Source organism: Nycticebus coucang, chromosome X (assembly GCF_027406575.1).
Source record: "Nycticebus coucang isolate mNycCou1 chromosome X, mNycCou1.pri, whole genome shotgun sequence".
Lineage (NCBI taxonomy): Eukaryota > Metazoa > Chordata > Mammalia > Primates > Lorisidae > Nycticebus > Nycticebus coucang.
The window spans coordinates 18584984-18601705 of NC_069804.1; the positions used below are offsets into that span (position 1 = coordinate 18584984).

At 43.1% G+C, this 16722-nt stretch overlaps 1 protein-coding gene across 6 annotated transcripts in view; it reads right to left on the reverse strand.

Annotated features, from left to right (window-relative positions):
* The window catches only part of SH3KBP1 (SH3 domain containing kinase binding protein 1), a 380231-nt gene that overhangs the window by 307726 nt on the left and 55783 nt on the right, over window positions 1-16722 (reverse strand). For all 6 annotated transcript variants that reach the window (XM_053578955.1, XM_053578961.1, XM_053578958.1 and 3 more), the window contains exon 2: window positions 2625-2782. In XM_053578955.1, coding sequence (XP_053434930.1) covers window positions 2625-2782 — 158 coding nt within the window. The remainder of the gene's footprint in view (window positions 1-2624; window positions 2783-16722) is intronic.

Genomic DNA, 16722 nt, shown 5'->3' on the forward strand with positions numbered 1-16722 from the left:
ATCCCCTGGACAAGGAGAGAGTGGGATCAGCCCTCATCTCACTGGCCTCTCTCCCTCCCTGTCATCTCCTTCCTGGGCTTCCCTGGAACCAGAGCCCATAGAAGTCACAGGGCAGGAGCCTGCTGCCATAGCGCACACTGGCCTAGCCCAAGGCAGAGCAGGTGGGACAATAGGGAGGCCTCCTAGTAGTCAGGACACCACTTCCACTTCACAGTGAGGCATCCTCCTTGAGTGAGGAGAAGGTTCAGGTTCTGGAGCCCACGTAGGCAATTGCAACACCGCGTTTCCTGATCTTAATTCCCTTCCACTCTCCACAGTCGCTGACAACACACCAGCCTTACGCCCTGAGCAAACTCTGTAGACTTTGTAAGCACCTTCCAGCCTAGTCCTCTGACTGTACAGATTTCTGGTTTAAAATGAGGGGACACAGTGAGGGGGGAAGGAGAGAGAAAGGAGGAGGGAAAAAGAAGGAAGAGGGGTGAGGATTGGTGTGCTGCTACCTAATGGGCACAATATAAGGGTACATGGCACACCTCCTGTGTATGGGACATAACTACAAGAGGGACTTACCTAACAAATGCAAACACTGTAACCCAATCATTTGTATCCTCATATTAATGTGAAAAAAAATAGAAATAATTGAAATGAGGGGACACTGTCAACAGGACACATTAAAGCCATTTAAAATAGTGCCTACTCTCAAAACTGGAGCTGATGCTGCAGTCCTTTCTCCTTCCCAAACTCCTCCTCTCTCTTTCCCACGGTCCTCCTCTCTTTCCCACAATTTTCCTCCCTTTCCCACAGTCCTCCTCTCTTTCCTACAATTCTCTTCTTTTTCTCATAGTCCTCCTCTATTTCCCACAACCTACCTTTCTTTCTCATAAACCTGCTCTCTTTCCCACAGAACTCCTCTCTCATTCCTTCCTCCTTCATCTTCATTCCAACCATTGACCTCTTTACCTGGAAAAACCTTCCTTCCACACTAGAATTTGGTTCAATTTCAAGGACAATCCCAAAATCAGGGATTTTATTTTAAAAGGCCAAAGAATAGGCGGCACCCATAACTCAGTGGGTAGGGCGCCAGCCACATATACCTAGGCTGACAGGTTCAAGCCCAGCCAGGGCCAGCTAAAATCAACAATAACAACTGCAACAAAAAACTAGCCAGGCATTGTGGTGGGCACCTGTAGTCCCAGCTACTTGAAAGGCTGAGGCAAGAGAATCACTTAAGCCCAAGAGTTTGAGGTTGCTGTGAGCTGTGATGCCACAGTGCTCTACCAAGGGCAACACAGGGGGAAGAGAAGGGAAAGGGGGGAGGGGAGGGGAGGGAATAACTTCCATTTACACCTCAATTGAGTCAATCCTTAGCAGCCCCTATGTAAGCCTTTCCAACTCTTAAAATGGGAGGGAGCTGCTGGATTCAAGCACAGTCCAGGAAATAACTCTGTACCCTACAAGTGCAGAGAGCAAGGTCTATCAGCATATCACCAACAAAACTCTCCCCAGCTTCTGAACACCAAAGTGAGAAAAAAATGTTAGCAGGATCACCCTGAGGCAGCATCCTGAAGAAAGATGTAACTAGGTTCTTCATTTTAGACATGGAGGGGACAGAAATAAAGGCCCTACAAGGGTAGAAGTCCAGATCACGTCACACATTTTTTCAACAACTCTTTATCATAACCCTCCCACCCAAACCATAAAGAACAGTCTTTTTTACCAAACAATTCAAACTATTATTTATAACTGTGCAGCAATTTATTAACAAGAATGAAATACTTTTTTTGTAATTCACCCCTAGATGGCTTCTGCAAAAACATAATTTTCAAAATCTTACTGAAGAAATAGGTTTTTCTCAATGGTTCATGGACTTAAAAGGGTAAAAGAAAATAATATTGCTCCCATCAAAAAGGCAATATAAATACAAAGGTAGAAAACATAACATAGTTTCGGGCAGCGCCTGTGGCTCAGTGGGTAGGGCACCAGCCCCATACACCGAGGGTGGCAGGTTCAAACCTGGCCCCAGCCAAACTGCAACAAAAAAATAGCTGGGCGTTGTGGCAGGTGCCTGTAGTCCCAGCTACTCGGGAGGCTGAGGCAAGAGAATCGCCTAAGCCCAGGAGTTGGAAGTTGCTGTGAGCTGTGATGCTATAGCACTCTACCAAGGGTGATAAAGTGAGACTCTGTCTCTACAAAAATAAAATAAAATAAAATAACATAGTTTGGATTCTATAGTCAGATTGACTGGTACTTAAGTGTTCAAAAGAGAGTTTTAACTCCATTTTGCATGGAATGGAAAAAAAGTAAAACTCTTTTAGCCTCTCAAAGCAGAAAAGAAGTACGTAAATTAAACATTTAACAAGCTTTATGTTTTTCAGCATTATCTAAGAAGTGATTACAGAGTTTATAAAGAGATCTTTCTGGGTCTTAAAGAAGCAATTTCAAAACAGGAACCCCAGATTATCCAGGGCAAAGCCATACATTCTCTTCTTGATATCATACAAGGAGGTCAAGGTGTCAACTTATTCCCTAAGAGAATCCCATGCAATTCATTATCAAGTGCCCCACAGCCCTTGGTCAGCAGAGCCCACACAGGAGACAGGAAAACGGTTTTGCTTTGTACTCACTCTTACAAAGTTGTCAGGGAACAAACCTCTCCTGCCGTTGACCTGTCCCTCCCACCAGCCTCCATCCTCCTTCCTGATGTTGGTGATGATCTCACCCACGCTGATGGTCAGCTCATCGTCGTGCTGGGCCTGGTAATCAAACTCCACTATGGCCTCCACTGGAAGGAACCAGAAAAAAAGAGCAACTCAGATCAGATGTTGTAGAAGTCTAAGGCCCAGTGTCCCCAAAAGGCCAGTAAAGTCACATTAAAGGGACTTCCCCTCTATGAATATTCAAAATAACAGGACCACACATAGCAACCTGATTTTGGTTAACCTGAAGCCTGCAGCCCAAAAACCACATGAAATGCTTGGTCCGTGGTCAGGCACAGGCGGGCTGGCCTATAGGTCTCAGGGCCAGAAGGGGCTTCAGAGGGGAAACACCATAATAATGGTGAGGTTAATAATGTTCACCTCACCTAGATGAACATCTAAATCCCAGCATCTTCTCCCCAGATGCGGACAACAAACATGAGTTTAGCTCTGGGGACCCCCTTCCCTTTCCAGTACTATGTGCTGTTAACCTCGCCGGGCCTCAGTTGTACAAAATATCAGTGTTAATAATTCCCACCCTTTAGAGGCAGTACCATCTTGCAATGACAACACAAGTAAAGACAGCCGGTGCAGAGCGCCCAATTGGACAAACCAATGTCTCAGACTGCTTACATCAAAACCACAATTGCCTCCTCAACAAAGTAGTTCTTAGGCAGCAATATCTATTAAATTGTTTTCTTAAACTATGGTAATTTCTCATCCTTGGTAACAGGCAAGGACAACAGGGAAGAAAGATGGGTCTTCTTGTTGACAAAGTACCAATGCAAATTACCAGAGCTAATCAATCCAGAGATGAGGCAACTTATCCATATATCAATTATGCAATTCATTTAGACTTTGGGCTTCTTATGACCACCTCAATACAAGCCAATCTCATGACTTTTTCCTTTTTTATTTGTAGCTCTATATATATATATATATATGGATGGGTGAATGAATGAATGGCAAATGAATAGATACAAGGATAACAAAATTTAGATGAAACCCCAAGTGGCAAATTAATAATTCAAAAATTGCCTATAATCCTAGCACTCTGGGAGGCTGAGGTGGGTAGATCACCTGAGCTCAGCAGTTCGAAACCAACCTGAGCAAAGTGAGACACCCATCTCTCCTAAAAATGGAAAAACTAGCCAGGCATTGTGGTGGCCACCTATAGTCTCAGCCACTCAGGCTGAGACAAGAAGATGCTTGAGCCCAACAGTTTGAGGTTGCTGTGAGATATGATGCCACAGCATACCACCCCAGGGTGAGTGAGTGAGACTCTATCTCAAAAATATAAATAAAAAATTATGATAAAATAGTTAAAGAGGAAAAGTTAAATGAGCTCTACAAAGAGTGAATATACTAAAATTAACTCAAAACGGATTACAGACCTAAACATAATAGCTAAAACTGTAAAACTGCTACAAGAATGCAAAGGAGAAAATCTTAATGACTTTGGGTTGGGCAAAAATCTCTTATATGGGAAACAAAAAGCACAAGTGAGTAAAAAAAAAAAAAAGGTAATACGGGTGGCGTCCGTAGCTCAAAGGATTAGGGCACTGGCCCCATATGCCAGAGGTGGTGGGTTCAAACCCAGCCCCGGCCAAAAACTGCAAAAAAAAAGTAATACATTGAGGTATGTTTTTCTAGGGAAAAGGCTGGTGGGTGAGATTGCACCCATTACATGGGCTTTGCACATCTATTTGGGATTAAAAATTCCAAAACTCTTCCAGTTTGGAATATTCTATCTATTCAGGCTAGGGCACTCCTTCTGTCCACTCATCATCTCCACTGAACCAGACAGTTCAGAAGCACTTCTAAATGGAGTTTCCTTTCCTACATCATTCTGTCATTCCAAAATTAGCTGTCTAATTCCATTGTCATAAATCTGCCAGGGATGGAGTTGAGTTGCAAACCGTTCTCATCACTTACCAACAAAAAGGAGTGTGAGAGTATAGACAAGGCAATCTTTGCAGATTTCTCCAGGTTCCTGACAAGTACACAGGCACAAACACTAATCTTTTATCATGCTCTGTTCTCCAACAGGTAAAATGAGTTGTCCTAACAACCAGAACCAGGTTAATTAAAACACCACTTTCTTTTTTTTTTTTTTTTTTTTTTTCAGTGAGAGTTACATTTTATTTTGAAGCTGGTATGTGCTTTGATTATGTAATGTGCCCTATTTATTTTTTTTTTTTTTATTTTTTTTTTTTTTATTTTTTTATTAAATCATAAGTGTATACAATGATATGATTATGGGGCATCATACACTCACTTCATAAACCATTTGACACATTTTTATCACAGTGGTTAACATAGCCTTTCCGGCGTTGTCTCAGTTACTGTGCCAAAACATTTATATTCTACATTTACCAAGTTTCGCAAATACCCCTGTAATATGCACCACAGGTGTGATCCCACCGATTCCCCTCCCTCTACCCACCCCCCCCTTTCCCACTTCCCCCTATTGTTAAGTTGTAGTTGGGTTATAGCTTTCATGTGAGAGTCCCAAATTAGTTTCATAGTAGGGCTGTGTACATTGGATATTTTTTCTTCCATTCTTGGGATACTTTACTAAGAAGAATATGTTCCAGCTCCATCCATGTAAACATGAAAGAGGTAAAGTCTCCATCTTTCTTTAAGGCTGCATAGTATTCCATGGTATACATATACCACAATTTATTAATCCATTCGTGGATCGATGGGCACTTCGGCTTTTTCCATGACTTAGCAATTATGAATTGGGCTGCAATAAACATTCTGGTACAAATATCTTTGTTATGTTGTGATTTTTGGTCTTCTGGGTATATGCCCAGCAGAGGAATTACAGGATTGAATGGCAGATCTATTTTTAGATCTCTGAGTGTTCTCCATATATCCCTCCAAAAGGAATGTATTAATTTGCATTCCCACCAGCAGTGCAGAAGTGTTCCCTTTTCTCCGCATCCACGCCAACATCTCTGGTCTTGAGATTTTGTGATATAGGCTAGTCTCATTGGAGTTAGATGATATCTCAAAGTAGTTTTGATTTGCATTTCTCTGATGATTAAAGATGATGAGCATTTTTTCATATGTCTGAAGGCCGTGCGCCTGTCTTCTTCAGAGAAGTTTCTCTTCAAATCCCTTGCCCAGCCTGCGATGGGATCCCTTGTTTTTTTCTTGCTGATGCGTTTGAGTTCTCTGTGGATTCTGGTTACTAAACCTTTGTCAGAGTTATACCCTGCAAATATTTTCTCCCATTCTGAGGGCTGTCTGCTTGCTCTGCTTACTGTGTTCTTAGCTGTGCAGAAGCTTTTTAGTTTGATCAAGTCCCAGTAGTGTATTTTTGAAGCTGCTTCAATTGCCCGGGGGGTTCTCCTCATGAAATACTCACCCAGACCAATTTCTTCAAGGGTTTTCCCTGCATTCTCCTCTAGTATTTTTATAGTTTCATGTCTTAAGTTTAAATCTTTAATCCAATGAGAGTCTATCTTAGTTAATGGTGAAAGGTGTGGGTCCAATTTCAGTCTTCTGCAGGTTGCCAGCCAGTTCACCCAGCACCATTTGTTAAATAGGGAATCTTTTCCCCACTGAATGTTTTTAATTGGCTTGTCAAAAATCAAATAGCGGTAAGTAGCTGGATTCATCTCTTGGTTCTCTATTCTATTCCAGATATCTACTTCTCTGTTTTTGTGCCAATACCATGCTGTTTTGATCACTATCGATTTGTAGTAAAGTCTGAGGTCTGGTAGTGTGATTCCTCCTGTTTTGTTTTTATTTCTGAGTAATGTCTTGGCTATTCGTGGTTTTTTCTGATTCCATATAAAACGAAGTAATGTTTTTTCAAGATCTTTAAAATATGACAGTGGAGCTTTAATAGGGAGTGCATTGAAAGTATATATTGCTTTGGGTAGTATGGACATTTTGATAATGTTGATTCTTCCTAGCCATGAGCATGGTATGTTTTTCCATTTGTTAACATTTTCAGCTATTTCTTTTCTTAGAGTTTCATAGTTCTCTTTATAGAGATCTTTCACGTCTTTTGTTAGGTAAATTCCCAAATATTTCATCTTCTTTGGCACTACTGTGAATGGGATAGAGTCCTTAACTGCTTTTTCAATTTGACTGTTGTTGGTGTATATAAAGGCTACCGATTTATGAATGTTGATTTTGTAACCTGAGACGCTGCTGTATTCCTTGATCACTTCTAGGAGTTTTGTAGTAGAGTCCCTAGTGTTTTCCAGATACACAATCATATCATCTGCGAAGAGCGAGAGTTTGATCTCTTCTGACCCTATATGGATACCCTTGATCGCCTTTTCTTCCCTAATTACGGTGGCTAAAACTTCCATTACAATGTTGAAAAGCAATGGAGACAATGGGCAGCCTTGTCTGGTTCCTGATCTGAGTGGAAATGATTCCAATTTAACTCCATTCAATATGATATTGGCTGTGGGTTTGCTGTAGATAGCCTCTATCAGTTTAAGAAAAGTCCCTTCTAGACCAATTTTCTTGAGTGTTCTGATCATGAAGGGATGCTGGATATTATCAAAAGCTTTTTCTGCATCAATTGAGAGAATCATATGGTCTTTGTTTTTTAATTTGTTTATGTGCTGAATTACATTTATAGATTTACGTATATTGAACCAGCCTTGAGACCCTGGGATAAAACCAACTTGGTCATGATGTATAATTTGTTTGATGTGTTGCTGGATTCTGTTTGTTAGGATCTTGTTGAATATTTTTGCATCTATATTCATTAGTGATATTGGTCTATAATTTTCTTTTCTTGTTGGGTCTTTTCCTGGTTTGGGGATCAGGGTGATATTTGCTTCATAGAACGTGTTGGGTAGTCTTCCTTCTTTTTCTACATTTTGGAACAGGTTGAGTAATATAGGTACTAATTCCTCTTTAAAGGTTTGGTAGAATTCTGACGTGAAACCATCTGGTCCCGGGCTTTTCTTTTTAGGGAGGTTTTGTATAGTTGATGCTATTTCTGAACTTGTTATGGGTCTGTTCAACATTTCCACTTGATTCTGGTTAAGTCTTGGAAGGTGGCGTGCTTCCAAGTATCGGTCTATTTCCTTCAGATTTTCATATTTCTGAGAATAAAGTTTCTTGTAATATTCATTAAGGATTTTTTGGATTTCTGATGAGTCTGTGGTTATTTTGTCTTTGTTGTTTCTGATTGATGATATTAGAGATTTTACTCTTTTTTTCCTGATTAGGTTGGCCAGAGGTTTATCTATTTTATTGACCTTTTCAAAAAACCAGCTTTTTGATTTATTGATCTGTTGTATTATTCTTTTGTTTTCAATTTCATTTAATTCTGCTCTAATTTTGGTTATTTCTTTTCTTCTACTGGGTTTGGGGTTGGAATGTTCTTCCTTTTCCAGTTGCGTGAGATGTCCCATTAAGTTGTTAACTTCCTCTCTTTCCGTTCTCTTGAGGAAGGCTTGCAGTGCTATAAATTTCCCTCTTAGAACTGCCTTTGCAGTGTCCCAGAGGTTCTGATAGCTTGTGTCTTCATTGTCATTTTGTTCCAAAAAATTGGTGATTTCTTTCTTAATCTCATCTCTGACCCAGCTATCATTCAGCATAAGGTTATTTAACTTCCATGTTTTTGTATGGGTATGCAGATTCCTGTTGTTACTCAATTCAAGTTTTATTCCATGATGGTCCGAGAAGATGCATGGAATAATTTCTATTCCTTTAAATTTACTGAGGTTAGACTTGTGACCTAAAATGTGATCAATTTTGGAGTAAGTTCCGTGGGCTGATGAGAAGTATGTGTATTCAGTTTTGTTGGGATGAAATGTTCTGTAGATGTCTGCTAAATCTAAATACTGGATGGTTAGGTTTAAATCTAAGATTTCTTTGCTCAGCTTCTTTCTGGAGGATCGATCCAACACTGCCAAGGGAGTGTTGAAATCTCCAACGATTATGGAGCTGGAGGAAATCAAGTTACTCATGTCTGTTAGAGTTTCTCTTATAAATTGAGGTGCATTCTGGTTGGGTGCATAGATATTAATAATTGAGATCTCGTCATATTGAGTATTACCCTTAACAAATATGAAGTGACCATTCTTGTCCTTCCTTACTTTTGATGGTTTAAAGCCTACTGTATCTGCAAATAAAATTGCAACACCTGCTTTTTTCTGATTACCATTTGCCTGAAATATGGATGACCATCCTTTCACCCTGAGTCTGTATTTGTCTTTTAAGTTGAGATGTGACTCTTGTATGCAACAAATATCTGGCTTAAGTTTTTGTATCCAGTCAGCTAACCTATGCCTCTTTAGAGGACAGTTTAAGCCATTCACATTGATGGAGAGTAAGGATAAGTCTGGTGGAATTTTGGGTATCGAGTTTTTCAAAGGTCCAGTGGACATTTTTAATCCTTTCGCCAGTGTGGAAGTTGGAGTTTGATCCGAAGTTTCTGAGTGAGTTTACTTTTGTGGTATAGGATTGGGTTGGTCATTGTGGAGGATAGGTCTGAGAACATCCTGAAGAGCTGGTTTACTTATGGCAAATTTTTTCAACATATGAATGTCATTGAAGTATTTAATTTCTCCATCATAGATGAAACTCAGTTTAGCTGGATACAAGATCCTGGGTTGAAAGTTTTTTTGCTTTAGGAGATTAAAAGTTGATGACCAGCCTCTTCTTGCTTGAAAAGTTTCAGCAGAGAGATCTGCAGTTATTCTAATATTCTTACCTTTGTACGTTATAGTTTTCTTTCGCCGGGCTGCTTTGAGAATCTTCTCTTTCATGTTAACTTTAGTGAAGCTAATTATGATATGTCTGGGAGATGGCTTTTTGGGGTTGAATCGTGCTGGGGTTCTGAAGCTGTCTGCTATCTGAATTTCAGATTCTCTAGGCATGTCTGGAAAATTTTCTTTCATAATTTCATGTAGAAGGGCCTCTGTGCCCTTGGCTGCCACATCATCAGCCTCCGAAATTCCTATAACCCTTATGTTATGTTTTTTCGAATTATCTGAGAGCTCTCTGAGTGAGTGATCCGTTTTTGCTCTCCATTTCTCTTCCTCTTTGAGAGATTGGGAGCGTTCGAAGACTTTATCTTCAATGTCAGAAATCCTTTCTTCTGCTTGCTCCATTCTGTTACTGAGGGATTCTACTGTATTTTTCATATCTTTGAGGGCTGTAAGTTCTTGTTTCAGTGTGTCTAAGTCTTTGGTGGTTTTGTCTTTAAATTCGTTAAATTCTTGAGACAACTTTTGAATTTCTCCTCGAATTCCTAATTCCATTTTATTAATCTTGTCTGCAAACCAAATTCTGAATTCGACTTCTGACATCTCAGCCAGTTGTTTATGAATGGGATCTTCAATCACATCTGCCGTATCTTTTCTTGGGGGGGTTGATCTATTCTGGTTATTCATGTTACCAGAGTTTTTCCGCTGATTCCGCCCCATGGTTTACTCCCTTTGGTTTTTCCCCTGGGGTTTTATCGAGGGCCCGTACAGTGTTGTGGCCTGAGAAACTGGGGCCCTGTCTGGTGTGGTGGAGCAAAGTGGTTCTGTCTTGTTTTCAGCTGGTTTCTGTTCGATCCTATTGCAACTTCTACTCTGGCTTGAAGTCTCAGCTGTGTGAAAAAATCAGCAATTAAGTCACCCCGCCTGCCCACCTCTGGCCCCAGTTGGAAAAGGAGAATCAAACCTTCCTACAATCGCACACCCAGGGCACCACCTGAAAAGTCCTCAGTCTATTAGCCCAGTTCAAAAGGTCCGAATCAACTGTCTCAATCGGCACTTGTCTCGGGTGGAAGGGTTCAAGAGGTCTCTGGGAACTGGATCACAGGGGCCTGGTGACTCCTCTGAGACAGCTCACCCCAGTGCAGCGTGGAGTCAGGAGGAGCCACCCCGCAAACAGAGCAGTCTGGGAAGGTTGACGTCTCCTTCCCCACTTTGCCCCTCCGTCGGACCCAGTCACTGGTATCTCTGCAGATGGCTAACCCAGTTGCCTGCAGTGAACAGACACTCCAGGGGTTTGCACCTGCCTGAATCGCGAGGAAGTCTGCCAGGCCCCCGCAGACTGCCGCTATCTAGCAGGAGGAGATGGGGCCTGACATCTTTGAGTGTTTGATGCAGGTGTTGGGAAGGAGGTGTTCACTCAGGCTTAGCCCCGTCCCTGATGGATGCTGCTAACAGAACAGAACAGAACAGACAACTTTGTGAGGTTCTGTCTCTGTTCCTGTCATCGCCTACAGGAGACGGGCTGTTTTGAGTTCAAACGTCTTTGCTGCTGGAGAATTGCGTCTGAACACCTCTCTGGGTCGGCCCCGCCCTGGAGGCTTCTGGGTTTGTGAGCCGTGACACCGGTGGCCTCCTCTGGTTGCCCAGGGAGACAGGGGGTGTGGCCTCAGAATATCCAGAAGTGAGCGTTCTGCCGTTAAAGAAAAAACGGCTGTTGATCTACCTCCAGGGAACTGCTGCTCTGGTGTGGGCACTCAGGCGACCCTTTTCTCCTCTGTCCCGCGCACCAGAGTCAGCACTGAGCGGCTGCAGTTTGTGCTGGGTCCACACCCCTTAAGAGATCCCCCAAGAATCAGAACTCTTGGGGGATGGGCCCCCAGACCCGGATTGGGAGTGGGGCGGGGGGAAGCTAGAGTTTCATTCAGTTTCACGCAATACTACGGTCCGGGGAGGGCTCCTGCACTGCACCGCAGGGAAGTGCCGCCAAGGCTTGATTTCCCCTCAGCGGAGTGCCCTCTCCTTGCTCACGTGTCCCAGAGTCAGCGCTGACCTGACGCAGCTCAGGCACTGTGCACTCCCCTCGAGAAATCACCCAAGGAGCCGAACTCCGGAGGGATAGGCCCTCAGACCCCGAGTGAGAGTAGGGGCTCTCAGCTCTCAGCGGGGAGGCCAGAGTCTTATTCAGTCTTGTGCCCGGGGAGGGCTCCTGCACTGCACCGCAGGGAAGTGCCGCCAAGGCTTGATTTCCCCTCAGCGGAGTGCCCTCTCCTCGCTCACGTATCCCAGAGTCAGCGCTGACCTGACGCAGCTCAGGCACTGTGCACTCCCCTCGAGAAATCACCCAAGGAGCCGAACTCCTGGGGGATAGGCCCTCAGACCCCGAGTGAGAGTAGGGGTTCTCAGCTCTCAGCGGGGAGGCCAGAGTCTTATTCAGTCTTGGGCCCCGTATGCCCGGGGAGAGTTGGTGCACTGCACCGCAGGGAAGTGCCGCGAGGCGTGACTCCCCCTCAGCCCGGTGCCCTCTCCTTACTCGCGGGCCTCAGAGTCAATGCTACCAGTCGCAACTCGGGGACTGTCCACTCCCCTTGAGAAATCACCCAAGGATCCGAAGTCCTGGGGGACAGGCCTCCAGACCTCAGTGGGGGGGAGGGGGAGCGCCGGGGATTCAGGGTTGCCGGCAAAGGATTCCCAAAGTTTTATTCAGCCCTATGTCCGGCAGGAGAACGCCACGGCACCCCAGTAGGGGAGGTAGGTCCAGTTTTTAGAAGGTCTTTCCCGTGGAGTGTAGTGGGAGGGCCTTTAATTTCTGCCCGCTTGTTAAATTGTGGGGCTCCAGAGCCGGTCTCATGGGGGAGGGGGACTCCCGTCCGCTTGGTGGTGGATTTTGTACCTTTTGTTTGCGTCCTTGTGATCACAACTTGCCTCAGCGGTGTTGATGTGCGTTCTTCAGCCTTCTCTCTTGGTGAGGCTCAAGTCCACCAGGATACTTACTAAATTCCTGTCCCTTAACTCTCCTTCTGGACGGGAGCCTTTGTTGAAAGCTGGCTTCAGTCCGCCATCTTGTCTCCCTCCAAAACACCACTTTCTTAAAATCACCTAGATACTAATCTATTAAGCTTTGCTATGGGAACTGAGACTACGGTAACCACTGTTCATGTGCCTCACACTTTTTCCTAACACTATCTCATTTAATCCTCACACTATCATGATGCCCAGCTGGACGCAATGGCTTGTGCCTATAATCCTGGCACTCTGGGAGGCCAAGGCGGGTGGATTGCTTGAACTCATGAGTTCAAGACCAGACTGAGTGAGACCCTGTTTCTACTAAAAATAGAAAAACTGAGGCAAGAGGATCGCTTGAGCCCAGGAGTTGGAGCTATGACACCATGGCACTCTACCCAGGACGACAGCTTGAGACTGTCTCAAATACACACACACACACACACACACACACACACACACACATATATTATGATGCCCATCTTCCCAATTAAAGAACCAGCACCTCATCACAGAAGTTAAGCTTATTTCCTGAGCCAGTATTCTCCAAAAGTGGTAGATAAGAGAAAAAATTAGAATGTCTATTCACTTTATTTTAATTTTAAAAAGAGAAAAATTTAACTTCTCTATTGTTCCATTTACAGAAGGACGCTGGCTCCTTCATCCAATTTCTAGGTCACACACTTAGGGGTCCTCTGAGGGCCAGGAAGCAGCCAGAGGGATGGCAGAACCAAGGAGCACTACCCGAGCAAGCGCTGGCTATCAGCATGGAGGGGTACGGTGCAGTCCTGCGATGCCTCCTAGCAAAGCCTCTGTATGGGTATTACTCCTTTTAATTAAAAGCACTCTCACTAAAGGGATTATTAGCTGCTTGAAAAGATTTGTGTAAAGAAAAGTAGGAGTTGTAAACATTACTCAACATGAAGCCAAGAAACAAAGAAGATGGCGGAGCTCCACTTCAGCTCCTGGTGGAAGCTCTTTGCCAGCCACATTAGAAAGAGATCACAAGGACAAACCAATCAGATCTTACAGGGAGATCACAAAAAGAACCTCTCAATTATCAAGATAATTTGTAATACGGGTGTACTTCCACATTTGATGTAGGTGTAAGTGTCAAACCACTGGGATTAGCAAGATATTTAAAAACTATGTACCTGAATCCATGAAGAAAATGTCTTCATTTTCCACCACTGTCTAAAGGCACACAATACTCAATCTTACGCTTTCCAAATGTTCATTACGCTAATAATAAATGTTTAAAAGCTTCTCTGGGGTTTCCTCAATCTTTAATTAGTACAGTATCATATACACATAATCTATAAATAAGTTAATATACATGGAGATACTCTATTCTCTTCTTCTTTTTTTTTTTTTTTTTTTTTTTGAGACAGAGTCTCAGTTTGTTGCCCTGGGTGGAGTGCCATGGTGTCACAGCTCACAGCAACCTCAAACTCTTGGGCTTAAGCGATTCTCTTGCCTCATCCTCCCAAGTTGGTGGGACTAGAGGAGCCCACCACAATGCCCAGCTATTTTTTTTATTGCAATTGTCATTGTTGTTTAGCTGGCCAGGACTGGGTTCAAACCCACCAGCCTGGGTGTATGTGGCCGGCACCCTACCCACTGAGCTATGGTCACTGCCTCAATTATTTTTTAAACAAGAATTGAAAGGGTTTGGATCACTGACCTAGGCTCCCCAAGGCCAATCACCATGGGCACCTAGACAAGAAAGCTTTGCTTTTCTGACTGAGAATATAAAAGCAAGCCTGGTAGGTGGAGTTGGGACATGCCTGCAGGAGAAGAGAGAACAGGGATCTGGTCAAGGGATATGGTAACCTTAAACCCTATGTATTCTCTGAGACACAGGACACTACCAACAGTCTTTCTTCTTCCTTCCTAAAGAGCAAGTTATATTTTTTCTCTTCTCTATGTGAGCTTTACTGAAATAAACTGAGAAGAGGGCAAAAGGAATCTGCTTCAAGGAGATGATGACCAAGGAGTAAACAGCTGCTGCCTGTCGTGACAAACTGTAGAGAAGTACATCCTTGTTTTTCTCTGATTTCTCTCTTTCAATGAGCCCAAGGCTGTACCTTAACTGATGCCTCCCTGAGGATTGCTGGGCATTAAAGACTGGGGACTCAAAGATAAATAAAGCATAATTGCATAATATTTGAGTCTTTCTAATATCCTGTTTAGCTGGTCTTTCCTGATTTACCCTTCTTCACACCTGCATCCTCTTTGCCTTCTGGGCCCAGCAGAGTTCCCACCCACCACATCACCTCCCTGGCCTCTGCCATTGAGGGATCCCCAACTGTGTCTCATCTTCACCAAGGGCTGCTAAATGCCTTCTGGGTATGGATCACTCTCAGTTCTGTCATGGAAGAAGAAGCTTCCTAGAAGCTTCCAGACATACAGTAAGTGGTCGATAAAGACCTGATACAGTGACTGCTCAGGTTGAATTTTCTGATGGCAGGTGGTTCACTGCCCAACAAAGGTGCTACTAAAATGGCAAATGTCAATCACATTTTTGCAAATTGAGTCATACTCTTTAGTGCACTAAAGGAGCTTGCACTAAAGATCCTGTGGTTCTTTTGTAACATGAATAATTACTTCTTGCTTTACCTTTCCTGTCAAGATGATATTTTTACATATCAGTTTTCTCTAAGTGGAGGAAACGTGTATGACTTTGTTAAGAGCTCATAAATCATGAGACTATGTCTCTCTTACTCCCTCTAAGGGCCTTTGAAAGATTGAGAACTTTGTTAGCCAGTACAGTATCATGAGCCACATGTAGCTATTGAGTATTTGAAACATAGCAAATCTGAATTGGGGTGTTCTGGAAGATGTACACCAAGTTTCAAAGACTTAATTTGAAGAAAAACAGGATGTTAAAATAGCTTATTAATGATTTTCCTATAGATTGGGGCTATAGATAAGGGCTTTTCCCTTATCTATAAGGGAATTGCACCAGCAAGCTGCAATTTCATGTTGAAATCATATTTTGGGGTATGTTGAGTTACATAAACACATTATTCAGATTAATTTTGCCCGAGGCAAGCCTAAGCAAGAGTGGGACCCTGACTCTAAAAATAGCTGGGTGTTGTGGCGGGCACCTGTAGTCCTAGCTACTTGGGAGGCTGAGGCAAGAGAATTGCTTGAGTCCAAGACTTTGAGGTTGCTGTGAGCTATGAGGCCACAGCAATTTACCAAGAGCAACAAAATGAGACTTCGTCTCAAAAAATAAACTAATAAAAATAAAAATGCTATTGGCCAGGTGTGGTGTCTCACGCCTATAATCCTAGCACTCTCGGAGGCCAAGGCAGGTGGATTTCTTGAGTTCAGGAATTCAAGACCAGCCTAAGTAAGGGTAAGATCCTGTCTCTACCAAAAATAGAAAAACTAGCCTGGCACTGTGGCAGGCACTTGTAGTGCCAGCTACTTGGGAAGCTGAGGCAAAAGGATCGCTTGAGCCCAAGAGTTCGAAGTTACTGTGAGCTACGATGCCACTCTACCCAGGGCGACAGAGTAAGGCTCAGTCTCCAACAAAAACAAAAAAGTTATTAATGTGGCTAGCAGAATATTTAAGGTTATATGTGTGGCTTGTACTATATTTCTATTAGACAGCAATGGTTTAGGATAATACTTGGCAAACAGGTGACAAAGACCTTAGATTGTACAAACACAGGAAAAATATTCATAAGAGCCCATAACAGAAAAAGTCTGTGTTCCCCAAACCCATTTGCATGCCCTTAAGAAGCTATCAAAGACAAAAGACTACCTAAGATTTTTTTTTAAATGGTACCCTTTGGGCAATTGCCTCCAGGCATAAGCACAAGATTAAAACATTAGGCTAAATAAAACATGTCAGAGGTGTAATTAGGACAACAGTAAACAAAATCCCATATTTAAAGACGCCATAAATTTAAAAACTTAAGAACTTTTCTGTGTCAGAAAAATAACCCCCTCCAGCGCCTGCTGCACCTACAGCCAGCCTCCACAAGTTTGCTGCTTCTACTGTCTCTGCAAAAACCAATGTACTCAGCCCTACTATGAAACTAATTTGGGGCTCTCACATGAAAGCTATAACCCAGTTACAACTTAACAGTAGGGGGAAGTAGGAAAGGGGGGGTGGGTAGAGGGAGGGGGATCGGTGGGATCACACCTGTGGTGCATCTTACAGGGGTATTTGTGAAACTTGATAGATGTAGAATGTAAAGGTTTTGGCACAGTAACTGAGATAACGCCGGAAAGGCTATGTTAACCACTGTGATAAAAATGTGTCAAATGGTCTATGAAGCGAGTGTATGATGTCCCATGATCATATCAATGTATAC